Source organism: Pterocles gutturalis, unplaced genomic scaffold (genome assembly GCF_000699245.1).
Source record: "Pterocles gutturalis isolate BGI_N339 unplaced genomic scaffold, ASM69924v1 scaffold52366, whole genome shotgun sequence".
Taxonomy (NCBI): domain Eukaryota; kingdom Metazoa; phylum Chordata; class Aves; order Pterocliformes; family Pteroclidae; genus Pterocles; species Pterocles gutturalis.
The window spans coordinates 13,981-41,195 of record NW_010105006.1 but is presented as its reverse complement, the minus strand read 5'-3'; the positions used below and the strand labels follow the sequence as shown (position 1 = coordinate 41,195).

The window sequence follows — 27,215 nt, the reverse complement described above, 5'->3', positions numbered from 1 at the left end:
CATTGCTGGGTCATGTTGAGCTTCTCATTTACCAGAAGCCCCAAGTCCTTCTCCTCGGGGCTGTTCTCAATCCATTGTACGGTAGTACAGAGATAATTTAGAATGGTTGCTTTTATTTTTAATGATTTGTTCACATGTTGCTATTTTTTCTCCAGCGTTGTTTGACCTTTATGGACAGAGGATTTGTTTTTAACTTGATAAATGATTACATTTCTGGATTCAGCCCAAAAGACCCTAAGGTAAGCAGTATGTTTCTTGAAAGGTGTTTTGCAGTGTATGTCGGTCAGACCTCTGTAGTGATTATTTTATACAACTCTTGGAGACCTTTTAGACACTGTTCCTGCAGAGTCTTCTGGAGGCAGAGACCTCTTTGGGCTGAGAGCCTGTATGCAGCTAAGCTTTAAAACAGTGTAAAGAGTCAGAACTGAAGGAGAGACTGGTTAATAGTCTGGATGAAAAAGATGTCCCAAGTGACAGCCACATGCACTGACATTTAGGGGAAACAACACCAAAAAATGCCAATTATTACTGAGTTTCACCAAATGTTATTTAGATTCCGCAGTCCTTGTGCAACAAACACATTGAACTGGAAGCAAATGAGTCAACCTGAAAACATAGTTTGTGTTTGTCTGTCTTTTTTTGTTTTTTTTCCCCTCAGCTGCTGGTTGAGTACAAGTTTGAATTTCTTCAAACCATTTGCAATCATGAACACTACATACCTCTGAACTTACCAATGAACTTTTCCAAACCCAAGCTTCAAAGAGTTCAAGGTATGTCATTTCTTAAGAGACTGGCTAGAGAGCTGTTATTTATTAGTCTTGATGGCTTCTGGCCAGATGGAATTTGGTTTGATGTGAAGGAAATTTATGTCCTGGTTATCCTGATTTCCACTAACTTCAGAAAATGATGCTGTCCTGGCAGGTTTACCTCATTTTGCTCCAGAATGGTATGCAATCAGCCTTTTCAGTATTTCCTGTATTTAAGTTAGCCTGGGACTAACAGTATCTGAAAGAAATTGCCCCTGTTTCAGTAAATACACAAACTGTGCAAATGCAATCCTTTGTTCCCAGGAGTGTCAGCATCCCCTGAGAAGCAGGGTGTCTCATTGCTCAGCGCTGTAGAGAATGGAGATACAGAACAGGTTGAATTCACTGGTCCACTGCCAGCTCTCCTTGTGGCCACAAGAAGGTGATTTAGGTTACCTTCTGCTTTCATTTTGAGCCAGAGTATAGCAGTGCACAGTGCGTTCAAGCTTGTACTCAAACCTGAGTACAGCGAAGAACTTGAGCCCATGCCAGTCCTTAGTTCATACCAAGGGCATATGTACTGTGCCACCGCCACGTATCCAGGCTGCTCTCCCCGTCACACCATGTCCCCTCTGGTCCTGATGCTGCTCACCACAGGGCAGAGGGGGTTTGCAAGGGGCTGAGCTCGGGCTCTGTGATGGCTGCAGCTGTGCTACCAGGGACAGTGCAGCCACAGAGCGCTGAGCCCGGCAGCGTGCCTCGCCAGCCTCCTCTGATTGCTATAGACACAGCCTCATTCTCTCTGGGTCCTGATTTCTCATCTCTGCTAGATAAATACAGTAGATAAATACAGGTTTGGGTGCTAATAGCCTGGCAAGATAAGTACCAGAGAGGAGAGTGGGGTTTGGGATTCCCTCATGTGAAAGCCCAGTGCAGTTATTCTGATGCAGGTGGGGGGATCTTAAGTTGTGCCTCAGGATGCAGACATACAAATCCCCAAGTTCCCTTTACATCCAGGTGGCAGAAGCAGCAGAAGCTGTCAAGTTTCCCTTATTTTCATATGTTTCTGACTGCTCAGAGCTTTCTAGACCAGCTGCTAATCTTACACTTACATCACTTTGGCTACTTGCCTGGCATAGCTTAACAAAGTGCACTGCTAGAAATGGCTGAGAAAGAGAAAAACACACAACCATGGTGCCTCCCCATTGCTTACTGGTGGCATAACAGAAGGATGTTCTTTCTTGGTTAACACTCACCTTTGCATTTGCGATGGTTAAACTGAAAAGCTGTAAGAGCTGCTCTTTTTTCCTCCTCTGTTTTACTGTGACTAGGACCTACCAATTAAAGTTTTATTTTTAAGATACATATTTTGAAGTAGTGGTAGCAATTGTCATTCACACACATCTCTAGACAGTAGAGCAGCCTGGCCTCAGATAGCTGACGTGCCTTTGCAGCGGTGCCTGTGCTCTGCCTGCCGTGGTAGGGGCACATAGTGATTCATTTCCACTGCAAACTTGTCTGTTTTTATGGACAGACCTGTGATTACAGAGGAGAGCAGGCTCCGAGATGGGGAGGTATGATGTGCACATCACCAAGAAAGTATCCTGCTGGTGTGCCTCATCTCTTTATCAGTTTACTTGAATGAAGAAAGGGAATGTGCCCAGTCCCCTACTACTCTGTTTCTGGGAAAAGAAGGAATAGCCCCCAGGAATGTGATTAAAGAGCAGAAGCTGGTGCAGATGGGCCTGCAGGCAGAGCACATCCCTGTGACCACATCCTGTTGAGTTGGAGCATTGCATCTTGGAGCAGTTTCTCTGAAGCATCTCAACAAATAAGGCTGGTTGCTGGTCTGCATCCCTGCTCTCTTGCCTTGGGCACATGTGTTTCATCAGCTGGAGCAAACCCCTGAGCCTCTGCTCACAACCAGCAGCACAGAATTGGTTTTGCAATCTTGTGACAGCAAAAAACCCAAGAGATTGATGGAAGCTGGGAGTGAAACAGTAGCCTTACAAATAATAATATTAAAACATGACGTACTGTCCTGTTTCTCCAGAATTTAGAGCATTACTTATTCCTGTTTATTTTTGCTGTCTTTTTATTTGTCCCTTTTCTTTTTACACATGAATTAGATTTTTTTTCCTTTGCTGTGGAACGGTTCATTTCAGTAGGTAGGTCCAACTGGGATCACTGAATCCTCTAATGTCAAATTAAACATGCAGCTTCCAATTAATTAGCTTGCATCCAACTAATGAAATAACCATGATGTATGACACTTGGGCATTTGTTAACATGACTAACAGTGAAAGCTAGATAATGCTCTGATTTGCTTTCTCTTTCCTCTGAATCAGACCTTCACAAACCAGTAAATGCTACTTATGAATCAACAAACTTAAAAATATCTTCTGCAGCCACAGAACTGTTGGAACCCTTTGGCTGGGATTTTCAAAGCTGTGTGTACGCACCCTGCCTTACCACAGAAAAACTTTCACACTTGTGGGGTTTTCAAAAAAAAAAAAAAAAAGTCTGAGCTGAGCACAGAGTGTTTGTACCCGTTGGGGAAGAACGCGCAGCTTTGGGGTTATCCCTCTGGGAGGTTCAAAGCAACAGTCAAAGGGTGCCTGTCACGGCTCTGATTAGGTATATGTGCTGCCTGACAGAGGTAATGGTGTCAGGGCAAGGTCATTCATAGCAGCCAAGAGTGCACATGCACCCTGCACTGAAAGCTGTGTCTCTGTCACTTCTCTGCTGCATTATCCAGGCAAGTCAGTGAAAACCATGCCTTACCCTTGTAGCAGCCACTCACAGCATATAGCCTGAGTCTATGCGAGATGCAGAGTACAAGTTAACCAAGGTGATGAAGCACTGAGCTGCCATTCTCCTGGGAGTCAGTGCAGCTTTTAAGGAGCTGTGTTCAATGTCTGCTGGTGGGAAGCTAAGGGAGTCCCACAGTTTCTGGCAAGCAGCTCCCTGGAAGCTTTCCCTGGCTCCCCAGTGCTTGCAGAGGGGCTGGAAAGCCTGGCTGTGGAAACTGCTGGAGGATGCAGTAGCGGTCGCATGGCACCAGGTCCTTGTTTCCATCCCTCATCCCAGCGGGAGTATTTGCCTTTTCTCTGCTCTCTGACCTGGCAGGAAGGAATGCGGATATCAGGGAGGATGTGGAAGAAGCTGCAGAGATGGCACTGCTAGGGCTGGATGACCATGATAAACGCACCATCCCCACCGCCCGTTACCACCCTCAGAGCTGCTCTGTGGAGGTTAGCACCTCTGCTGCCTGGGTGCCTGGGGATTTACAGCATCAGCCCCAGTCAGGAGCAAAGCAGCCCCCAGGCACTAAGGCATGCTGTCTTTCCCCTTTTCATCCATCTCTGACTTTACAAATTATTCTTCAGAGAGCTAAGCTTTGCAAAGCATCACACTGCAGAAATCTTTAATTTAGTGCTGCTGAAATGATGAGGGCTGAAATTAATGATTAGCGTGAGAGAAAACTGTAGTCGGTTCAGGCTGTATTAGAAGACCAGTGCACTGTAGGAGAGAGAGTGATGAGCCCTACTTGTGAACTGTTTTGGCTTACATGACCGTTATGTCTTGCTCTGAACAGATCCTCGGAACAGTTCCCTTAACCATTGCCTTGCTGTTTCTTTCAGATGTAAATCTTGAATACAGTTTAACTGACGAGTATTGCAGGCATCATTTCCTGGTGGGGATGCTTCTCAGAGAAGCTTCTGTTGCCTTGCAGGACAACTATGATATCAGATATACGGCCATCTCAGTCTTAAAAAATCTCTTGATAAAGCATGCCTTCGACAACAGATACCAGCACAAGGTCAGACACATTTTGTTGGCTTTTAAAAATAACGTTCTTGAGTTTTATGAAAAAAAACATACATCAGGGTTTTAGATCTTGCATGGTACACTGAGGGTATTCTCTTTACTTTTTAGGGAACTGTTGTAAGTAACTGACAATTATGGCATTACAGAAAGCTCTGAGAAATTATCTAGGAACACAAAAAATGCAGTCAGATAACTGCAGCACTCGTTTTCATGCTGAGTATTTAGATAATAAAGCGCTGAGCCATTAAGGAACTTGAGAGTGTCGTTAGCCAAGAGGCTGTTCAACAAAATTAAGCAATGTCAATGTTCTTCTGGTCTTGGGCTTAAATTAATATCCTGCATTAATAGACTATAATTAGGAAATAGGACTGATCTCTGTTACAAGACAGCTGCATGTTTTACTAATTAGTGAATCAGAGGAGAGGATCTGTAGATTCTCAAGAGATGCTGGATTTCTGATGGGTACTTTTCAGCTTGCTTTGGTCAGAGGCTCAGCATGTGGTACTGCTGAAAGAGCCTGGAGATGGGCTTGTTTTCTTTCTTGATGCTGCTCCCTGCTGAGCTATACGTCCTTGATAGTGCTGAGCTACCTGTGCAGACACTACCTGTCCTTGCTCTAGGCTGAAAACACACCTCTATTTAGAGGTCAGCTCTTCAAATTGCTCCTAGTATGCTGCATTCCTGGGTTTTATCTGGGAATGTGATGGCCTCCTGGGCACGAAGGGTGGGAGAAGTGTGCCCTCTGCATGGACCCAGAGCCAGCTCCTCTCCTCTCCCTTCTCTGTCTGTTTGGAAGGTCTGAACGGGAGGTGGGCTTGCTTTTCTCTGCAGTGAGGACCCCTGGTGACTTGCACAACCTGGAAACAAAGCTGCAGCCTGTGGTAGTTGGCAAGACTTGATATTTCAGGAGAGATTTGCCAGCTCTCTGCCAAGACTAGGTCAGAGGCGGTCTGTTTCTGCTCTTGTGGGTGCCTGAACACCCTCACGCTAGTGCAGGAGCTGTTTGCCCCCTTGGCGTGCAGCACTCTCCCTGCCTCCTCAACACCACCTTACTTAAAATTGTCCCACTGGATTTTTGTACGTGTTGTGCTCTGGGCTGGGTGACCAGGAAACTGCCTGGAGCCTGGGCAGGATGCTCAGCTGGTGTCCCGAGACAGGAGCAAAAAAATCACATCCCAGGCAGGACAGGCTGAGCATGGCAGGGTCTGCTGCTGCAGTCTGCCTCTGACCAAGGAACCTCGGCTCCATCAATGTCCAAGAGAGGGTTTTCTCAACCCATGGGCATTTTCAAGATTTCTTTTATCTTTTGTCATACTGAATCTGAAGAAGAAATGTGTCAGTCAAAATGTGACATTCAGTTCTCAAGACTTACATTTTTTTTAACCTTTCTGTCAAGTCCAGAATAATAAGTTTTTAACAAAAAAGAATTGTATGTAAGAGAGCTCTGCATTTAGAAAAAGTCACTCAGATCATTTTTGATCTGTATCACTTAATCCAAATTAATCTGTTTCTACAAACTGTTTTAACTAGAAGCATTTGCTATGGAGGATTCCTGACTGGAAGCAATAGCCAGCACCAGGCGAGGAGCAAATGTTTTTATTTCCTTACTCCTGAGTGTTGCCATTGAAAATGAAGCCATGTGAATGAAGTGCCAGTTAAAGAGTTGGGAAATCCAGGATTTAATTTGTCACGCATCCTGTATGACTGGGAATGTTATTGAGCCCCCAAAATCCCTGAGTGCCCCAAGCTTGCTGCTAGCAGGGTAATACCTAGCTGCCAGTTCTGGAAGTAGAGATGAGAAGCCCAACCAACCCATGTCCTGAGACACCTTTTAGAATGTATAAATTTATATATCTGTGTGTTTGTGTGTATATGTGTTTAGGCTCAAGAGTTTCCCTTTTCCACTCCATTGAAAGCCTGGGCTCTTACCTTCATTTTTCTCCCTGTGTTTTTTCAGAACCAGCAGGCAAAAATCGCCCAGCTCTACCTGCCGCTGTTTGGGCTGCTCCTGGAGAACCTCCAGCGCGTGGCCAGCCGTGAGGCGCTCTACTCCTGCGCGGCTGCCTCCAGCCCTGTGAGTAAAGCCCAGCGATGCCTCTGCCCTCCTTCTTGGTCCTCCTCTCCCCGCACACACCCTGTGCAACTCCTACTGCCTGCAGCCAGACTCAGCTTTAGAAATAACTGTGTTTTTCTTCTCCCTGCAGCCCTGTACTGTGCTTGTGTGTTTCAATTTGGTGTTTCCTATGATTTTGTTCTGTCTGCAGCCCTTTTGCTTGCTATCGTTTAATGTGTTTCTTTATGGTACATGTAGTGCCAGGAGGTGAGTCCCTCCAACTGCAATGAATTGCAACAGGACTCAGCCTCAGACTCCAGCAGCTGTTCTGGGGAGTTGCCCATCTGTCTGAGGGTTGTATGTGGTTCCCAGGGAGGCTTAGCCTTGCAGACTAGACTTCCATACTTGTTCAGGCAAAACAACAACAAAAAAGACATTTAAAAAAAACCAAACAAATTTCAACTCAAATGATGAAAAACAAAAGGGAAAAACCTGCTATGGCTTACTTTAGTATGTTCTGCTATTTCTTGTACTCCTCCCCTTGTTGTTTGTCTCCTTGTCATGGAAGTAAGAAATTAGAAATTTTTTTTCATCTCTTTTTAAATCTGCTCTAATTTGCTTTTTTTATTTCATAATTCTCTTCTGTAAGAGAATAAGTGTTATCTTCCATTGATCACAAAAACCTCACACTGCTTTACAGGCATCCAGGGAGGAATTCATGTGCAGTTTTGCATCCCCCTCAAATAGATCCAGCCTGATTGCAGACAAAGATGCAGGTAAACTAGTTTTTCTAAACTTTAACTTTCCCATTTATTTTGAATGTAACTATTACCAGTCCAAAAACCCAAAACCCATTACCCAAAAATCTGAAATAGCCGTTTGCCAAAGGGCCTCTCAGAGTTTGTGTGCTTTTCCCTGGACATGGTGTCACCCCAACTGTCCTTCCCAGATTAATCAGCTTTTGACGCGGGGCTTTGGCAAGCCCTGTCTGTGCTGTCCAGATCACATCCTCCGCTCCCTGTCTGTGATGTGCTGAGCAGTGCCAGTGCAAATGGTATAACCGGGGTTTGTTTTTTTTCCAGCCTGCGGAGCAGCACTTCCCAATGGCCATACAATAAAACGAGAAGACTCAAAGGGATCCCTGAACTCAGAGGGGGCAACCAGTTCCCCAGATCAGAGTGAAAATGTAATGTATCTGGGGTTAGAAAGGATGGTTCTCACTGTGCAGTCTGTGGGCTGTGTTAAATAAGGGGGAGGGAGAAGGAGTTCCCCATGGTAATGCTCTTAAAAGCCAACTTATAAATATCTCTCTAAACAAACAGATGAATGTTTAACAGAGGAGGTCAGGCTCACGAGTTTGGTTATACTTTCCTTCTTCAAACATCTCTGAGCCAAAAATATAACTGTTGACAAATTACTTATCAAAGATGAAAGGAAAAATCTATGGGGAAAATCTCTGCTCCCATGGTGCCTTTATCCACACTCAGACATGCTCCCTGTGCGGGGATGGGTCTCAGCCTGGCCGGTGCCCAGTGCATGGTGATGGGAACTGGTTTCCACACATGGCTGGGAGGCAAAGCATCGTGATGTGAGATTGCCAGCAACCGCTGACTTAAGAGAAGATGGGGTATTTGTAGGAAAATCAGCACAGGCTAATGACCACAGGCCAGATTTGCAGAAGGTGACCATGGCCACACCACAAAGAGCTCTGACCCCACTGTTCAGACTGGGCGTATTCTCCTCACTGTCAGATTGCATGCATGGAAATCAGGTATTTGTGCAAACCAGCCCCTGGTTTTCCTCAAGGCGCTTTCCAGATGTCTTGGGCTGACATGAATCATTGATGCATCTTTAAAAACTTTGGCCCTCACAACAAGCAAGGCAAAGATTATCAGGGCTCCTGCTGGCTGTGTGCTGGCATGCTTTGGAGAGGTGGGACCTTTCAAGCTCTCCCACATGAATCATGAAGCTACAAGACCAAGTATAGCCAAATGCTCAACTATCAAACTGTTCATATTCAGCAAAGCTCAGAGCGTATGCTTCAGCCCTGCTGGCAGCAATACCTGGCAGGGTTTGCAGAAAGAGTTATTGCTTGCAGCTCAGCTCTTCCCCACAGCTAGGCATCCTCTTCTGTGCTCTCAAAGGTACATTTTTCAGTCACTGAAAACAGCTTTTCTGTTAGGGACTGCGACAACCACAAAACCATTTAAAAATAATGTCAAGTGGAGGAGCACACCTTTAATGTTACTCTACAGAGATGGTCACGTTTATCGCCTGTTCCCCTGGAGTGAGTTGTGTGCTGACTTGATACTTTGGCATGGTCAACAGCAAAGTTCTCGCTGTAGCACTCTATCTCCAACTCTAAACTGAATGTTTAATTCTGCTTTATTATGACTCACATACGCAGCCTGTCCCAGAATAAACAACAAATAAAATCTGTAGATCACTGTCCAAACATGTGAGGCACAGCTTTAAGAGCAGCATCCTGCTTAGAGTTTAATCTTATCCATTTGTCAGAGGATACGGCTAGGGCAAGCACAGAGAATGCAAAAAAAATGGTAAAGCATTAGAAGTCATGTTTCCTACCACACAATGCCCCAGCCTTTCCCACACAGATTAACTCACCAGCAGGATTTCACTAATCTTTGTCTAAGTCACTAAGCAGGAGGAAAACCAAGACCTACTTCCAAAAATCAGGGGAAAAAAAGTTCTTAAACTGAAATTTCCTGTTTTTTTAATAACTGACATTTTGTTTTGAAGTGTAGGTCTTTAACAGAAATTTAGATTCTTGCTTTAAACTGTGACAGCTAATGAACTATTTTGTTTGACAAGAACTGACTTAAAAAATATGACAGAGCTTAGACACTGCAGAGAGCAGGGGAAGTGAAAGCAGGGCTGCTGTGCATTTTGCTGGATAAGCCATCATTCTCTGCCCAGACATTTTTTTTTCCGGTCAGAGAAGTGTTCGGCCATGTGTCCAGGATTTCCAGCTCACTGGATGGGCAGCAACTTGAAGGATGCGATGTCTCCCAGACATGTCAGAAATGGTGCTGTGGGGATGCAGACATAGGGGGACAGGAGGAGTGCTGGCACATCTGGATTTGCTGTGCCCACGCTGCACGGTGTCTAGCCCTGTGCTCTGCTCAGGCACAGCGCCGGCACCCAGGGCCACTGGCCTCCGCATCACATCCGTGTCCCGTTAGATCCGCAGAAGCTCCACGAGGAGCAGCGTGTCGCACTGCAGCCGCCTGGACCAGTTTGAGATCCGGACACTCCTGATGTGCTACCTCTATATCGTGAAGATGATCTCTGAAGGTTGGTGGGTCTTGCTCACAGTGGGGCAGCCAGAAAGACAAGAGGCCATCCCTGTCGGGTTTGGTCTGTTAGGACCTCCTTTTATTTTTTTTTAATCTCAGTGCACTGTTTTTTTTTTCTTTCTTTCAGATACTCTTTTAGCTTACTGGAACAAATTCTCCCCTCAGGAGCTGATCAATGTCCTTGTGCTTCTGGAGTGAGTATGACAAGGCTGCAATTCAAACACTGAGCATTTGTGCAGGCAGCGTGGGCAAAGAAGATGACATGAGTGTGGTGTGCTTTGCTCAGTGCCTGTGGTCTTGTGCAGCGCTAGAGGTGCCTGGCCAGGGTGCAATGAAATACTCCTCCTTCCCCTGATAAGAAACAGGCGTATATCGAGGGAGCAAGGTGAAGTGGCGGTGCCCTGTGCTTGGTCTGGGCTGTGCAGAGGGTGTCCCACCAGCCACGGGCAAGCGGGGCTCACGGCTCAGCCTCCACCCTAAGCAGCACAACCTCCACTTTGCAGCGGGTTGGGTGGAACAAATGGGTGAGGAGACAGGGATGTGCCATAGGGTTTGGAAACCAAGGGTGTGAGGTCAAATAACATGTAGATACAAACCCCAAACGCTCATGCACAGAGGAGTGTGTCTGCAGACAAGGACAGGGTAGATTTTAAATGTTCTGGATTGTTCCTGATCTGCAGGATCTGTAACAGATACATATTTTATTTTCTTCCTAGGGTGTGTTTATTTCACTTCAGATATGTGGGGAAGAGAAATATTGCCAGGTACTGTATTCTTCCGTCTGGGGCTGGGGTGGGGGGCCATCTCCATGCTCCCTGCCACAGCCGAGGCAGGAAGGGAGTGTGCACACCCACGCCGGCCGAACCCAAGCAGGCAGGAAGCCTGTGGGACCGGGACTCTGCTCAGTGCCATGCCGTGAGCTGAGTCCCCTCATCTTAGCACCCTGCCCCTTCCCTCCCCTCCAGCTCCTGCATGAGACCCCCAGGCCCAGGTGCTCCCGGCTGCCCAAGCAGGTTGGCAGCATCCCCCACAGTCGTCTGCAGGTGAGACATGAGCCGCATCTCTGCTCCCTGAGCAGCAGCGCTGCTGTTCCGTTAGCTCTAGGGCCATCTGGCACAGGTGAGACCAGGGTAGCCTGATCAATCCCACTGGGATTGTCTGGGATAGTCCAGATTAGTGCTTTGGAGGGAGGCCAGGTTTCCATCCTGGTGCCTCGTGTAATTCTGCCATGGTGTGGCTTCTGCTGCTTGTCCAAACCTGCAGTCTTCACTTCCCATTGCAGGGTGAACGACGCTTGGTTATCCAAACACACCGGAGCTGATAGGAAATCCCAGACGATGCCAGCACTCCGCAGCAGAGCTGGGGGGATGCAGGTGCGGCTCCAGCATCTGGGCAGCTTGGAGACCTCCTTCACGCTCAACCACAGTATGTACAGCAGAGTGAGATGGGACCTGCTAAAAACTGCACGTAGCCCTTTTCCATGTGCTGCTTGTTGCTTCAGGACATTCAAACTCTTACGAATTACAGTTGTCACCATTCATCCCTGCACCATCCCTAGATTGGTGGGGCTGACATTTGAGCCAGCCCCTTAAAATTCACCCCTGGGACTTAGGGCTTGTGTGGCTTTTTCCTCTCGCCTGTCTTGGCTCATCTTGGCTGAGTGTGTGTGCAGGTGATGCCTTGGTTTGGGTAGCACGCAGGGCAGGCAGGAAAGCTGCCCTGCGCAGAGACCTGGGCCAGGATGTGCTCTAAGACTCTCCACAGGGATGAGTTTTGCCCCATTGAAGCACCTTGCTGTTTCCCCTCTGCAGATACAACTTGGACACCTCATTCTCTATCTGGCTTTAAAGACAGTGAGATAAAGGGGAAATACTGACATTGGTTTTCTTGGTTGTCATAAGGCTGAGACAGCTTCTCTGAACGTAGCTGGCAAATTCAGCTCTTGCTTTGCTTCCCTCATCTCCCAAACACAGTGAAGTGTAAGGGGAGAACCTTATCTATATCAGCATTGAGATCTTGTGGGAGCTGGAGTGTTGAACACCGTTTCCTCCTGATTTGCTTTTCATCCACAGATGCAGGCACCTCAGAAGCAGATATTGTGCACCAGGCGTTACTGGAGGGCAATATTGCCACCGAAGTGTGCCTGACAGTCCTGGACACCATCTCTTTTTTCACTCAGAGCTTCAAGGTCAGCATGGAAATTAAAAGTGTTGTAGAAAAGTCTGCTGTATTTCTGTATGCATGTTGATTTTGGTGATTCTCCGAGAGTGACAGCTTATGGAAGGCTTTACAAAAGCAAATCAGTTGCAGCTTGTTTGTTTTCCAAAACCCTGAGTGTTTCACAGGCTCTCAGAGTAATGATGCACTTAGGCAATCTTGCAATTTCTTCAAAACTGCAAGACCAGAGAAAACTGTGTGGACATTATACCATGAGTGTAGGCATTACAAAAATAGAATAAGAGGAAATGTACAACATATAGAAAGGAGGGACTAGAGGAAAGGGAAATGAAGCTCTAGCATTCTTAGAACAGTCACTGTTTTGTACCATAGATTGCCTAGAAGCGAGGCCCACATTTCTTTGAATTGCTGTACATGAATGCCTCTGGGACTGAGGCATTCCAGCTGTGGTTACCAGCTCAGATAGGACCAGTACCACTGGTAGAAGTCTTCTCCTCCATATAGTGATTCACACTCCCAGCAGTCATTGCCATCTACAAGAATCAAAGCCTCTATGGTGAAGAGAACACCAGGCTGGCAGCAAAATACTGAAATGCTGTTCCAGAAAAGCTCTTCCTCAAATTGTGGTTGCAGGAATCCTGCTCTTAGCAGTGTGTCTTGCATGAAGTCACAAGAACAACTCCAGATTTCAGAATAAGCACAATGAAGATTTCCCTTTTGGATAGATTGAACAACGTGAAGAGGCAGGTCATCACATCCTCTGCTTCTATTACAGAGCAAAAAAGCCATCCTGGTGCATATGTTAGATTACTCCTTAAAAGTCTGGCAACAGCAGAAGGATTTAGATGCAAGAGTTAAAACTCGTTTGACTTTCTCAGTTGTCTTTTTTTGAATATGGTTAAACCACAAAACAATGTGATTTTCAAACCACCGGATAGACTGGATTCCCTTCCGCTTTAATGGGCTTCTGCTTTGCTTTTATGGTCATACAGTGTTACCACACAGAAGTGTGCTCTGTACTGCAGTAAAAGTGCTGATGTTGTTCTTACTGACAAGAGTTAAATGAGTTCAGTTAAAAAGTATGGATCCTAAACTTACCCTGCTATAAGATGTGTACAGGATGTCAAACGACAAACCTGAGCCAGCCAAGGCTTGCTTGCACTGGCAATGAGATAGAAACTATTGATCTCCTATTGCGATGGGGCATCCATGTCCTTGCTGGGTGGCCACAATGTGCCAGGCTTCCTGTGCAGTGGCTGCAAGGATGGCAGCAGGCATAGGCAAGATAACCCTGACACCAAACTATATGAATCCTCTCCAATTCCCTTTTACCACCTCTCTTCAGGGAAGGGGGAAATGGGAGAGAGGTTTCCAGGAGGTGCAAACTGTCAAAACTTTGCAGAACTCAAGGGAAGTGTACTGACTTACTGCAGTAAGAATCTGTCCAGTGAAATGATGTGATAGTCGCTCTTTTTTCCCCTCTCTCTCTCCTTTGGGCTGCAAATAAAACACTTGTTGAGACACATAAAAAGAAGTGGAAAAAACAATGTGATAAGTTATGTTGGAAACAGCCTGTTTTATTTAAAATAACTCTAGGCAACTGGTGAAAGCTGTGCAGATTATTGAGTTAGGTTTTGGAAGTAGTGATGCAGAAGTGATAAAATATTTTTGTTTTATTCTCTGCTGTAAAAAATAGCCTCTGAGCAACTAGTGTAAGTTTGTACTGGTTGTCACATTTGTTGGTTATTTTTTACTGAAGGCCCTGTTCCTTATCTGGCTTAAGAACTGATGTGATTAATTATGTCAAATTATCTCTGTCATTTCCAGTTTCAGGCACAACATTTCAGAAAAATAAATTCTCTCATTGCTTTCCAGACCCAGCTTTTAAGCAACGATGGCCACAATCCCCTCATGAAGAAGGTTTTTGATATTCATCTTGCTTTTCTCAAAAACGGACAGTCGGAAGCAGCTCTTAAGCATGTGTTTGCCTCTCTGAGAGCTTTCATTAGCAAGGTATGTGATACATGACTCCAAAGGTGCAGGAGAATGTATATAGATATGGCAGAAGAGACTGGTATGCTTAAACTCCTGGTAAATTGATATTTTATGCTGTTTGGAGAGGTGTTTTAGAAAACAACTTCTTCACTGATTTAAAAACCATCCCAGGTTAAGTTATCTATTTCAACAATTATTTATTATTTATTGGATGTCAGGAAACAAAAGGAGAAATTGCAAGGAATTCCCTCACTTGCCTTGGTCACGAAACTGCTGTTAAAGATTAGGATCTGTTCGACTGAAACCTCGTGCTTCTTGAATCTTTGCCCCAAACTGTCAAGATTGCTGACAATGCTATTGCTTGAATAATACTTGTACTGACAAGCTGCTCCTCTCCCATTGCGTTTGAAAGTGGATAGTACTTGCTGAACCTCTTTCTACACTTTTCTGAGCCCTGGAACGCAGCAAGCCTGTTTAATCACCTGAGCTCAAGCAGCATCAAAGCTGCAGATAACCACATAAGAGCAGTGACAGCTGCTATTGCTGACGTTTCCCTTTGTGCTTGTCAAAACCTGCCGCTTCTCATGTTTTCAAGACCAGATGTACATGCAAACTGCGTTGTTTCCAAGCTGCATGGTTATCATAAATTCGAAATGAATTAAAAGCTCTTAAATCACTTCAATGCAACACTTCGCTAATGAAGTAAATCCATGTGGCGTGAGATTGCAGGCAGGCGGAGCGCGGCGTGTGGATGATATGCAGCAAAGCATTACTGCCAAAGGAGGTCTGGTGCTAGTCACCGAGCAGAGTTTGATTGAAGAAAGAGACTGCTAAAACCATATGTCAAAGGTGGAAAAAGTCTGTGCTATGAACGTTTTACTATAACTCCAAAGAAAAGCTAAGAGCTGGTATGGGTTTGTCTGGGGATGAATTTTGGGCTGTCCTAAGCCAACACATGAGAAGCAGAAAATGCAGAAGTCTTGCTAGCTACCTGTCTGGCTCCGGACAGCGTGGTCTCCTATGAGAAGTTTTTCCACAGGGCTTCTGAAAGCCTGCCAGATTGTTTTAGGAATCCCTCTGGTTTTCTACATGTTTATCGCTCTACTTTTCTTTTGAGTTTTCTGCTTGAGTGTGATCTGCTGTACCTTCAGGTCACACACCCCCCTCAGACACCATCTCTGCACGTCTCTTCCCCTTACTAGTTGACACTTTATTTAGCCAGAAATACTTGGTTTGTGCCTGTAACAAATAAGAGACCTTCCTTGCCTCCCTGGCAAATTTTCTGTGGTTGTTTAAATGCGAAGCCAAACCTGCACACCTGCTCAATTTGATCTCCCCAGCAGCCTTCAAAACCTGGAGCCCTTCAGGGTTCTTCGTTCACTTTCCAAGATGCAGCAGCACAGGCTGCCTTCTTGCCTGCTGGAAGGATGGGCAGTGGGGTTGTTTTCTTGGATTTATACCAGCCTGAATCCATGCCAAATTTGGCACCATGGGTCTTCAAAGATGTGAAAGATTGATTTTTTTCAGTTAATTTCTCACATTTCCCCTATGACAGGACACAGTGTTGCTTCTGTAAAAGCAAGATATGAGCCCAGCAGATGGTATCTATAAGGAAGTGCTTTCTTTGCCAACTCCATAACCACGAGTCCCAAACTTCCTTTTAAGTCCTCTGAAGGGCTATTCTAAGGCCCAAAGTGACAATAAAAGCAAGGGGGAGGGTGTCGCTGCATTCATGACAAGTGCAAGGATGGCATGTTTTTGTTTTTTAAATATGAAAGCTGCACTGCTTTGTTTTGGGTTGCATATCACTGTTACCTATAAATTAGTGTTAATATCAAGAAAACTAGAAGTGAGTTATACTTTTGATGCAGTCAGAATGGACAATTTGTCATTTTTATGGCCTTCTGTAGCTAATAATTACAGTGAAAAGAATCCCCCTCTTATCTAGGGTCACAGCAAATGGTTGCTGGAGGAGAAAAAAACTGAGATTTATTCTGCACCCCAAAAATGTGTCTTAAAAATAGCTTGCTTTCTGCATTAAATCTGGTTACTTGATAGGCAAAAGACTTAAAAACTGAGAAATGTTGCAAGAAAGCAAAGAACAAACAAGTTCCATAATTGCTTGCATGTTTGGTTTTGGTTTTAAAATGAATCCTGCTTGAATGCATCTGGGCTAGGAATTTGGAAGAAAGCTGTCTCTGTTTTACTGGCTAGGAAAAGCTAGATTTGCTCTTGTTTTGTAGTCTATGTTTTCTTAACAACTAACTCCTTTTCAGAGCATCACTTATGGATAAATACATACATACATGCTTGGGATGTCTTGAGATTAAATGTTATGAAGAAAAACGTGCACGGAAGAGGGGGCTGAGATAATTTGCTCTGCATTGAAGAGCAGCTCAGACACGTTGATGTGAGAGCGATGGAAACGCCATGTAGCTGCCTGCTCTGTGCCTCCCTGTCCCTCGGTGTGTTGGCACTAGCAGGGCACATGAGAGGCATTGCAAATCCCAGGCCCTGAAGGACCGGGGCAGCAGAGCCTTGCTCCTTTCCTGCAACAGCTCTTTTGGGAAGTTTCTCCCTGTCCTGTTAGTAGTTTCCCCTGACCATGTCAAGCTGTGCTTTCCTTCCCCATTAGTGGTCTCAGGATGCAGCAGCGTTACAGCCTCCCAGGCAGTTGTGAAGGGCACTTGGCACGTCCTGCCCGCTGCTGTGGCTGCCCTGCTCTCTGTCCCTTTTGTGCCAAGGCCTCTCTGAGAGCTGCCTGCTGCATTGCCTCCTGCTCTGGCCCTTTGCATTAGAGCTGCATCAGAAGTGTGCTCCTCCAGCACTCAGAGTCGTTGCCACACGTGCTGTTTTGCAGCTCTTCCCAGCTTGTGCTCTCTCGCCAGCTGGAGAGGCGGAGGCAGCACCTGGCCAGATCCCCACCAGGCACATGCCCTCGGGTCCACTGCCCCAAACCTGGCACCAGGAGCAACTGCATCTGCTTGGACTTGGTGTCCAGAAGGCAGCTGCCTGGGGACACAGGTTCCCTATGAACAGGGCACAGGTTTTCCTCCCAGAGCTGATGCAGTGTGAAGGGGAGCACACAGGGAGGGACCTTGGGCTTCTTCTGCAGCAGATTCCCAGGAGAAGTTTTTCTCCCTAGCATTGGGTTGGAAATGTCTGAAAAGCCTCTGCAGGCAGGCAGTGGTCCCTGCTGAGAGCAAGTGCCAGCCATATCTTCTTGGGTGCCCGTGTGCTGCCTGTGCATGCCCGATCACACAGCACCGTGGCCAGCTCTGGGCTAATCCCAGTTCTGAGCATGACCCGAAGGATTGCATTACAACAGGCAGCAATTACTTAATAATTCCTTTCCCAGGCATGTGATCCTCTTGGCCCTGTGTTACTGTGATGTTTGTTTGCTTGTCTTCTTTCTCACATTTTTTTTCTGAAAATGTTTTTGGCTAAAGGCAGTGAATATTTGCTCAGCATCTTCATTCTGCCTTGTAACCTGTGTGGCTCGGTGTAATCCCAACGGTGTAGTCTTGCTAGCTGCATGCAGCTCCAAGATTCCTGTTTTGAGACCCTTTCACCAGCCCACCACAGTGGTGGCCACAGCAGTACCTACAAGCTTTTCTGAATCATATATACGTATTGCAAGGAGTAGAGGACCATGGTTACAGCTCCAGGCTCTGACTTGGAGGAAGCAAGTCAATACTGTTGCAGTATTTACTGTCATCTCCCATGGGGAGAAGGTAGTGGGGCTGATAGAAGTGGCTCATGGACCATGCCCTGTGGCGACCACTGGGTTTTGAATGAACTGAGCACATCTCTCCTCTGAACAGACAAAAAGTGTGGTTGCCTCTGTTGCCTGTTTGGTCCAGGAAATTCCCTGAGGCTGGTCCCCAGCTATGACAGAGGGAGCAGAGTGCTGCTCTGCAATGCTTGAACAGCCTCTGCTCCCTCCTGGGATATGCTGGCATCACCCCCCCCAGCCAGGTCCCTGCGGTGGCTGCGGAGGCGGCTGTGTGCCAGCACAAAACCCTTCCTTCTTCTGCTTCCCTGCACCCAGCCCGCTGCGGCTGGGGTGGAAGGACGCCAAATGCGGTGCCCCCTCCCCACCAGTCACCACTTGTGACCACGGCCAGACAGATGCACAGGCGGTCCCCGGCTCCGGTGAGCCCTGCATGGAGGCTGCTGCCTGCCGGGCAGGGCACTGCTGCAGCCGGCTGCTTTTCAGGCACGGCTGAGCTTGGCCCCACGGATGTGCTCAGAAGTAGGTGTTTGGTAAGGTGATAGACATGCTGCAGCAGTACAGGGTGCTGGTCTTCCACTTCTGCTTTTCTTCACCCTGCTGCAAATCTCTGAGCCCTGTTGCTGATCGAGGTACCTCACGCTGCGGTTTGGCTTCGTCCTGCTGCTCCCTGGGGCCGACTCCGGCTGGGCGCCAGGGCAGGTCACTGGGTATTTTAGGATCTCTAGGACAAGCAAGTCTCTTGTTTGCATTCCTGACAGCAAGCCTGATTTTAGGCTTTTTGGGGGGAACATGTAGAAGTAGCTGTACAAGCATCACAGGTCGTGTTTCCCAGGGAGGTCAGAATTCTGGCTGGGCTCTGGCAGATTTTCAGATGTCCCAGATGGCAGCCTTTGGTGGAAATGTCTGTGAGACCTCTCCTCTCTGCCCCACTGCTGCTGTTTATGGCTTTTGCAAGAACATAAAACTTCTGTCTGTCCAATTTGGTGAGAATTGATAATGAACCCAAAAGCTGTTGGGGGAGGGGATAGACACACATTCACAAGCACATCCCCAAGAAGCGTGACAGCAAAATTCACATTGTGGGGAATTCATCCCCACAAATGCTTTCAGGCTCAGATATCTCAGCAGAAGGTTTGTTGAGGCTGCCCAGGCTGGAGCTCAGTGTGTTGCCCCATGCCTTTGGCCATTGAAGCCCTGTGGGTTTCATTTAGTGGTATATTTTCTAATATTTGCATGCCTCTTGTGAAGTTTCCCTCAGCGTTTTTCAAGGGAAGGGTGAACATGTGCGCTGCCCTCTGCTATGAGATCCTGAAGTGCTGCACTTCCAAGGTGTCCTCCACAAGGAACGAAGCGTCCGCTCTTCTCTATCTCCTGATGAGAAATAACTTTGAGTTCACCAAAAGGAGAACGTTTCTGAGAACGCATCTTCAGGTCAGTGACTGGGGAAAAGCTAGAGAGCAGGACACCTCAGATTTAATGAACAAATATATCAATATGACTATGTCACCTCACATCTGAAGAGGATCTTGCTGTTATCATCTCAACAAAAATCCTCTTGATTTCCAGGCTTTGCTTAGTTCCTGTTTCCAGTGGTTGGCCCAGGGCTCTCTGAGTAAAATACACTGCCATCAAGTACTCCCAAGTTGTTGAGTTTTTGAAATCATAGACACAAGACCCATCTCTGCCCTGGAGGCTGTCTGGGATGGGGTGGAAGGGACAGCAAGAAGACCCTCCTTTGAGGCAGGAGGAGGGATTTTTCTGGAGCTGCTTTTGCAGCGTTGGTTTAGATACCTAGCAGGGCAGATGAATACTGTCTGGGCTGTAATGAATCACGGAGGAAGGTAACTAATCTACACACCGGGGTTTGTATTATGATTGTTATATTGTTAACTCTGTGAACTCGCTGTTCAGCAGAGCAGTTTGGTCCTCTGGGGAGTATTTGTCCTTGGAATATGTGACAGTAAAGCCACAACAGCCGTAGCTTACGTGAAAGACGTGATGTTTTCCTATGAGCATTTTATGTAACTGTGACAATAAAATTCCTTTATTAGGGCTCGTTTAAATAAAGCTCCTACCCTGTCCCACCAGATAATAATTGCAGTGAGCCAGTTAATAGCAGATGTGGCACTCAGCGGTGGAACGAGGTTTCAGGACTCCTTGCTCATCATTAACAATTTTGCAAACAGTGACAGGCCTATGAAGGTAAGTTGGAAAAGTTAAATCACGTCATGTGCTAACCTCAGTTAGATGTTGAACAACGATGTAACAAAATTATAGTTAGGCTATACCTGGCAAACACCTCAGTTCTTTTCTGTACACAGATGTTTATAAGGGTTTCACTGAGACATGATCATGTTTTACATCATGAGACCATCATTATATCCAGTTTAAGTGGAAGAGTACAAGAGAGATTTCAATACACTGCAGAGGAAGCCGTGCACAGCCACAGAGATGGCTAGGGAGCAGGAGCCCAAGGAGAGGGAACGTGAGCAAGGCTCATCATGGAGAAAAGAAAGCTGAGAGGGGACCTAACTGCTGCTTTCCACTGCCGAAAAGGGAGGCTGTAGAGACGAGGAGGTCAGGCTCTTCACAGAGGTGTGGAATGGCAGGACAAGAGGCAATGAGTATGAGTTGCTAGAAGGGAAATTCCAACTTTACTTAAAGAATTTTTTTTTTTCCCAAGAATATGGTGCAGCCCTGGGGTAGCACCCAGACCAGAGATTGAATTTCTGTCCTCAGAGATTATAAAACTTGGCCGGACAAGCCTTGCTCTAATTCTATGATGGCCCTGCTCTGAGCACGGGATCAGACTGGAGCCTGTGTTTCCTTCTCCATTTATTACATTCCTGTGGTGGGAAGCTCTACAAATGCCTTTGGTGCTTTAGTAATTAAAGAGTGACCACATCAGAAACTAGCAAAACAGATATTGAATGACATGAAAATACTTCAGGCATGGTTTACAGTCCTATTCTGGGACATTTGTGTGCATGGAGCACTTCTGTCTTGCTCTCACACCACCTGCTCGGGATGCCAAAGTCCCTGCCTCTCTGTAGCACGCGAACAGCCAACCTGGTGTCCTGCGCTTGACCAGGAGAGACTGGCCCTGTGCACACCCAGATTGAAATACGTCTAATTGCATAGGAAATACTGTACTGTATGCAGCGTGAGTTCAATAAGGAAACTTATCTCCTGTGCTCTCGGAGTTTCAGATTGGCAGTAAGTGGAGTGTTGACTAAAAGGGTAGCAGTGGCCTCTCTTTGGCGAAGCCTGGAACACCATTTATTTCTGTGTTTGCTTCTAATTAGATTTGTTTTGTGTCAGGCAACTGCTTTTCCTTCCGAAGTCAAAGATTTGACAAAGAGAATCCGTACAGTGCTTATGGCTACTGCTCAAATGAAAGAGCATGAAAAGGATCCTGAAATGTTGATAGATCTACAATACAGTTTAGCCAAATCTTATGCAAGTACCCCAGAGCTGCGGAAAACATGGCTGGACAGTATGGCAAAGATACATGTGAAAAATGGAGACTTTTCAGAGGTAATTTGTGTAATTAAAAACATGGTGCACAACAAGACAGATGTACAGATGACATTTTAATTTTCCCTTTGTACTTTGCAGGCAGCCATGTGTTACGTTCATGTAGCAGCCCTCGTTGCAGAGTTTCTGCACAGGAAAAGTAAGTTTGTGCTGTTTGGGAGGCACAAGGAGGATGATGTAGTGATGGGTTTTGGGGGGATCAGAATATTTTAAAAGACAAGTTTCTCTTGATTTGGTAAATGATTGTTTTAGAAATAAGCTAAGAAGGAAAAAAAATAAAGCAGTGGATAAAGCTAGAAGAAAAGAGTATTTTTAAAGAAAGGAATCCAATTGTTCGTACACAGGCATTTACTAGGCTGGGTAGGTCTGCTTGGACAGTCATGTTGTCATGTTGCTGAGTAAAATAAGTACTGACACATCACGTCTCAGTTTAAATGTTCACTTGTATTTTACATTAGGAAATATGCTCACAGGGGAAGCCCATGTTAAAAACTGGCTGTCAGTGTGTTCACCAAAAGTATCACTATAGGCAGTACAGAAAACTATAGAAGAAAGCAGTCAAAATTCAGTCAAAAAATGAGACTATAGCCTAACTATACAAATATGTAAAGAAAAACCAGAAAAAAATGAGTGTTGTGGTTTAATGCAAAACAGGACTTACATGTTCTCAAGTAACATCACTTTGCAACTTTTCTTTTAGATAACTGTTCCACTGTTGCTATATTGACCCATTTCTCATTTCCATGTAAGAGAGTATTGTTGAAATGGACACTTAACGTTTCCGAAAGTTAAGGCTACATAAAAGCTGATTACGTGCACTGCCTTGGGTGGAAAGGTCTTAAGGGTCTTGCTCAGGGGGCTTGGAGTCCCTCCAAATTCTGTACTTCGTGTTGGCTAAGTGGCAAAAATCAGGACTTGTTTTTCCGATACATATACATATTTCACATGGCTGCAGATGGGAGAGTATTGAAGGTTGGCAATTCTTTATTTGTGTCCTGGAGGCTGCTTACTACCACCAGTGGTAAAGGAGAACTTCCAAAAAAGAAGAGGAACAAAGCCAAAAGAATATCAAGTTAATACATTGAGCTATCTCTGTCACTGGCACTCTTTACATACATGTGGGCTGGAAAGGGTTCAGTAAAGGCCAAACTACTCAGAGATGTGGGGTACATAAAAACTGTGCTTTCTACTAGGAGTGTACAGTCCTGTTCACTTACTGCTCAGCTCTCCAGCATCCAGTAATAGCTTTCATGTTGCATCTTCTGTGCAAAAATATACCCCTATCCTTCTCTCTTGACATTCAGCTGGTTGCAGCCCATTAGGTTAGTCAAAGATGGCTTACAGATAGCACACTGGGAAATCTGTTGTGCTTGGTCTTAGTTATGTACTAGGAATGACTCCCACGGCAAATGGCTGGGGAGGTTCTGATGTGTTCAGTCTCATACAGCAGATCAGTAGCAAAAGTGGGAGTCACGTCACCTGTACTTGTAGAACTTAGCTATCAGCTAGACTGCTCCCCCAGCCATTGAAGCATGATGTGCTTGAAATATGTTATTCCACGAATCTGTTTGCTTTTGTCTGCTACAGAACTCTTCCCCAGTGGATGCACTGCCTTCAGGAAAATCACTCCCAACATTGATGAAGAAGGTGCAATGAAAGAAGACGGTGGGATGATGGATATACATTACAGTGAGGTGAGGTCCTGCAGTAGAGACTACAGGATATTTGATAGCCGATTAGGATTTTGGTTTAGACTTCATTTGCATGAGCTCTAACAAATTATAGTTGTGCACTGGCACCTATAAGGAAGGTTATTCCATGGCAATTTCCCAAAACAAATCTGCATTGAAGGATTTTCTGTGTACGATTCAGATAGGTAAAACTAGTGTAGGTTCACGGTTCCTTTGAAAGGCTTTTCTAGCACTGAGACTGTAAAAGCTACACCACAGTCTTTGCCAGCCACATTATGCAAATGCTAATTCTTCTAGCACAGGGCAGTGTGGCGTGGTATTTCCAAAGAGGGACAGAATGCAAGTCAAGCTCTGCTAAGTGAGAGGTCATCTTAGGTTCCCCTTGAGTTAGGGCTGTGCTACAGGACACCACATTAGCAGAACAATGCAGAAACCATAGTAGGGCACTGGGGAAGTGGGTAGATCCTCCTGTGAGTCATGAAGTCTCACAATTATTTCTGCACCATCCCTGTACAACTGTGTTGGGTGGGCCATGTGGCTGGGCAAGTTTGCCCTGCAGAACAGTTGCCCACTCATCAGGACTAGGCTTGAAGATCCTTAGCATCACATCCCACTGCTATTGCACAGATTCCTTGAACATGTTTCTTAGACATGTACCTCTGACTTCAGGCCTGTTATCTCCATACCTGCCCAGAGTTCTGGCATTCTTCTGGGGAAGAAGCTAAGTAACCAAGATATACTTGCTGGCTGTTGTGCTAATGATTTATTAAGAATGAATGGACTCTTAAAAATAACTTGACCTTTTTTCTTTTTCTTTTTTTTTTTTTTTTTTTTTTTTTTTACCAAAATTTAGAATAACTTTGGAAAGGCCAGGAACACAAAGGGTTTAAACTTATGTAACTGTGCCTACTTATACTGGGACCTGTTAGTGTGTCTGAAGATAGAATGGTTTTCTCTTCCAACTTTGACCATTATTAACAACATCCATTTGGTGGCTCTTGTAGGAAGTCCTAGTGGAACTGCTGGAGCAATGTGTAGATGGCCTGTGGAAAGCAGAGCGTTATGAAACAATTTCTGAAGTTTCTAAACTGATCATTCCTATTTATGAAAAGCGGCGTGAATTTGAGGTAGGTATTTTGAACTAGTTTGTATATATCAGGTAATTTTCTAGATCAATAAGAAAAAAAAGGAGGCTTTTTTATTTTTGAGGTTATGAGTTAATGGATTGGTGTCAGTCAAGCACACACTGTGCTTTGTTGCTGGTCATTAGATGAATTAGTGCAAGCAATGGTCTGAAGGGTAATTATTAAAGCTAAAGACACAGAAGACTCATATTAGTATGACTAGAATAATTCCCACCTTCCTTCCCCTAAAATAAAGCTGTCATCATGCCATATGCTCCTCAAAGCCGGATTCTTTTTGAGACTTGAGCATTTTAAGGGTTAAAAACAGAGTGACAACTGTTCAAAGAAACAACTAGATCTGCAAGTAATTCAGGGGCAAGTGGAGAGGAAGGAAGGAAGCTGTTACCAGCCCTCTGCCTTGTTCTTTCCCATCACCTGCTGGTGACTGTGCTTCTGTGAGGCTGTTGCTCCGCTGATGACCTCCCTCACTCTCCCATGACCCCCTCCACATCAGGACAGCATCCAACTATATAATTGAAGCTAGGGGAAGGCTTGATCTGTTTTTTAATCATAAAGCTGTTTTTAGTCAAAAAATAATTTTGGGGTAAAATAATGCAAGCTGCTCTACCCTTCAAGGCTCAGTCAGGGAACATGCTGAGACACTAGGCTCAGCTTTCTCTCTCTCTCTTACTGCAGTCTGTGGGACCTTTCAGACCTGAAGCTAAGCGTATGCTTAAGATTGTGGTTTTTCAAAGAAAACTGCACGAGTTCAACCTCCTTAGAAATTCAAGTTTGAATTCGCCAAAGGATTGTGTTCAGATATCTCAGTTGCTTCGAGTCCTAGCTAGAATTTCCTGCTTGCAAAATTCTGCTTTAATGATGTCAAGATCCGATTTCCAGAAACTCACTCAGCTGTACAGAACACTTCATGGAGCATATGCAAAGATATTGGAAGTGATGCACACAAGGAAGAGGCTTCTTGGAACCTTTTTCAGAGTGGCCTTTTATGGACAAGTAAGTATTATCACCAGCTTGCCAGCACCCCTCACCAGGCATCTTGGCCCCTAAAGCTGCTGTTCTGTCAGACCTGAAGCTGAAAAGCCTGCTGGCTCCTCTGGTGCAGCCACTGGCACGTCTGTGTGAGCATTTTGGTACTGCACCCTTGAGGCGAGGGCTCCAGCAGCACTTCATTTATCATAAAGTTTATGATTCTGCTGGTGGGATTTTCATAAAACATCTCAGCAGTTAGGAAATGGCTTAGTGGGTTCAGAAAATACCAGGGTTCTTTGTATTTATAGTTATTATAAGTTACACAAACACAATTTAGTGTGTATAGTATATAAGCAGTAACAGTATATAACCATAGTATATAAACAGTAGTCGTAACAGACGTTTTCTTCTACAGACAATTGCAGCTCCCTTCTAGATACTAGCAGAGTAAAAGGTACTGGAGAAAATTGAGGCAAAATATGTATCAGTGTGGGTTACGTATTTGTAGAGATAGATGGTATTTTTTGTTAGCTGAAGTAGTTGGAAAAATGGACAAGATCTGGAGCTCGGAGTCCCAAGAAGATAATGATCTTATCATTTCTGATGAAGTCTTCTGAGCCTGAAAGCATTTGCCTTTTTTTTTCCTTGTCTAATAAAGTGTGTTACCACTCATCTCCCTTGTGTCTCTGAACTATCTGCTTCTGCCTGTGGACTCATGACCATGAGGGAGATGGAGGACCCTTCTTTAGAAAATACTATGTAAATTATTTTAGCCCTGCCTTTCCTAGTTCCTTCTTTTAGAGGAGATGATGAATACCCCTGAAACCATCCTGGGTTCGTACCTTTGAACACCACAGCCATTACACACAACATAACTGAGCATTTGCTGCAGCAAACATACATTTTGGTTTTGTCCTCATCTTATCTTCAACTTTGGGTATGTAAACAGTAAATAAGGTTAGAAATCGATAAAAGGAAATAACTGCCAGCTTGGTTCTCTAGAAGCTGTATAAATAACTGGATCAGCTCCTACATTAAGCTGTGCAAATGTATAATCCTGACAAACAGTACTTCTTCTGGTTATGCACTTTAGAGCTTTGCTGGCTTTATATATATACATATGCATATATACATATACACACAGAGATAGTTTTAACACTCTGTCACAACTTCTGACTAGAACAGCTCGCCAAAGCATGAAGCTTTCATGCTGTTTCCATTACAGGGAGGACTGCTGATGCAGGCACAACATTTAATGCAATTTTGTCTCTACAGCAAACGCACCACATTCCACTTCCCTGAGTATAAGAGGAATCAAAGCAGAGGAAACACATTTCTTCATTTATTGCTTGAAGTCCTTTTCAGCCTACACAAAATCCTTCTCTTAAAACTGTTCATGTGTGTCTGCTCTGATGGCTTTTTCGACACATGTGTCTTTCTGCTCCCTCCCTATCTTGCTTTTGTGGTTTTTCTCCTGTTTGCCTTTTTCCAACCTTCCTAAAAATCAACCGCTGGCCAAACCACTCTTCCACGTTGTTTAGATTTCTCACTGGTTTTGCTCAAGCCTTTGTGCTCAGAAATGACGTGTTTGTTTTGATTGAGGAATTTTATTTTTTTTAATGCAATTTTTGAAGGAACTTATTAAAAAGGCCAAGTTCAGTGAGACTCCATGCAAGCCATAGCCTTCTAAACCTTCTTGACTTTCTGAAATGTTAGTAAAAACTTTCTTTTAAAGTACCAAATCTAAGTTAAAGTTTTACAAGAAAAGAAACCCAGCTGTTCCTCACTACTTGTTTGTCATTAATGTTAGACATTCTTTGAAGAAGAAGATGGGAAGGAATACATCTATAAGGAACCCAAGCTGACAGGCCTCTCGGAGATCTCCTTCAGACTTGTTAAACTTTATGGAGAAAAATTTGGGTCGGAGACTGTAAAAATTATCCAGGATTCTAACAAGGTAGAGTTAACCTGCATGAACAAGCTAATGAATGGCTATTAGCAGTGAACATCAGGGCCA

At 45.0% G+C, this 27,215-nt stretch overlaps 1 protein-coding gene across 1 annotated transcript in view; it reads left to right on the top strand.

Annotated features, from left to right (window-relative positions):
* Nucleotides 1–134: 134 nt before the first annotated feature.
* Nucleotides 135–27,215, top strand: part of DOCK11 (dedicator of cytokinesis 11) — a 34,140-nt gene continuing 7,059 nt past the window's right edge. The window contains exons 1-20 of the mRNA XM_010087216.1: nucleotides 135–239; nucleotides 659–770; nucleotides 4,391–4,569; nucleotides 6,535–6,651; nucleotides 7,331–7,406; nucleotides 7,713–7,816; nucleotides 9,834–9,945; nucleotides 10,075–10,141; nucleotides 10,664–10,711; nucleotides 11,230–11,372; nucleotides 12,020–12,135; nucleotides 14,001–14,138; nucleotides 19,105–19,287; nucleotides 19,945–20,058; nucleotides 21,178–21,393; nucleotides 21,475–21,532; nucleotides 22,981–23,087; nucleotides 24,089–24,211; nucleotides 25,109–25,222; nucleotides 27,009–27,155. Coding sequence (XP_010085518.1) covers nucleotides 135–239; nucleotides 659–770; nucleotides 4,391–4,569; nucleotides 6,535–6,651; nucleotides 7,331–7,406; nucleotides 7,713–7,816; nucleotides 9,834–9,945; nucleotides 10,075–10,141; nucleotides 10,664–10,711; nucleotides 11,230–11,372; nucleotides 12,020–12,135; nucleotides 14,001–14,138; nucleotides 19,105–19,287; nucleotides 19,945–20,058; nucleotides 21,178–21,393; nucleotides 21,475–21,532; nucleotides 22,981–23,087; nucleotides 24,089–24,211; nucleotides 25,109–25,222; nucleotides 27,009–27,155 — 2,379 coding nt within the window. The remainder of the gene's footprint in view (nucleotides 240–658; nucleotides 771–4,390; nucleotides 4,570–6,534; nucleotides 6,652–7,330; nucleotides 7,407–7,712; nucleotides 7,817–9,833; nucleotides 9,946–10,074; nucleotides 10,142–10,663; nucleotides 10,712–11,229; nucleotides 11,373–12,019; nucleotides 12,136–14,000; nucleotides 14,139–19,104; nucleotides 19,288–19,944; nucleotides 20,059–21,177; nucleotides 21,394–21,474; nucleotides 21,533–22,980; nucleotides 23,088–24,088; nucleotides 24,212–25,108; nucleotides 25,223–27,008; nucleotides 27,156–27,215) is intronic.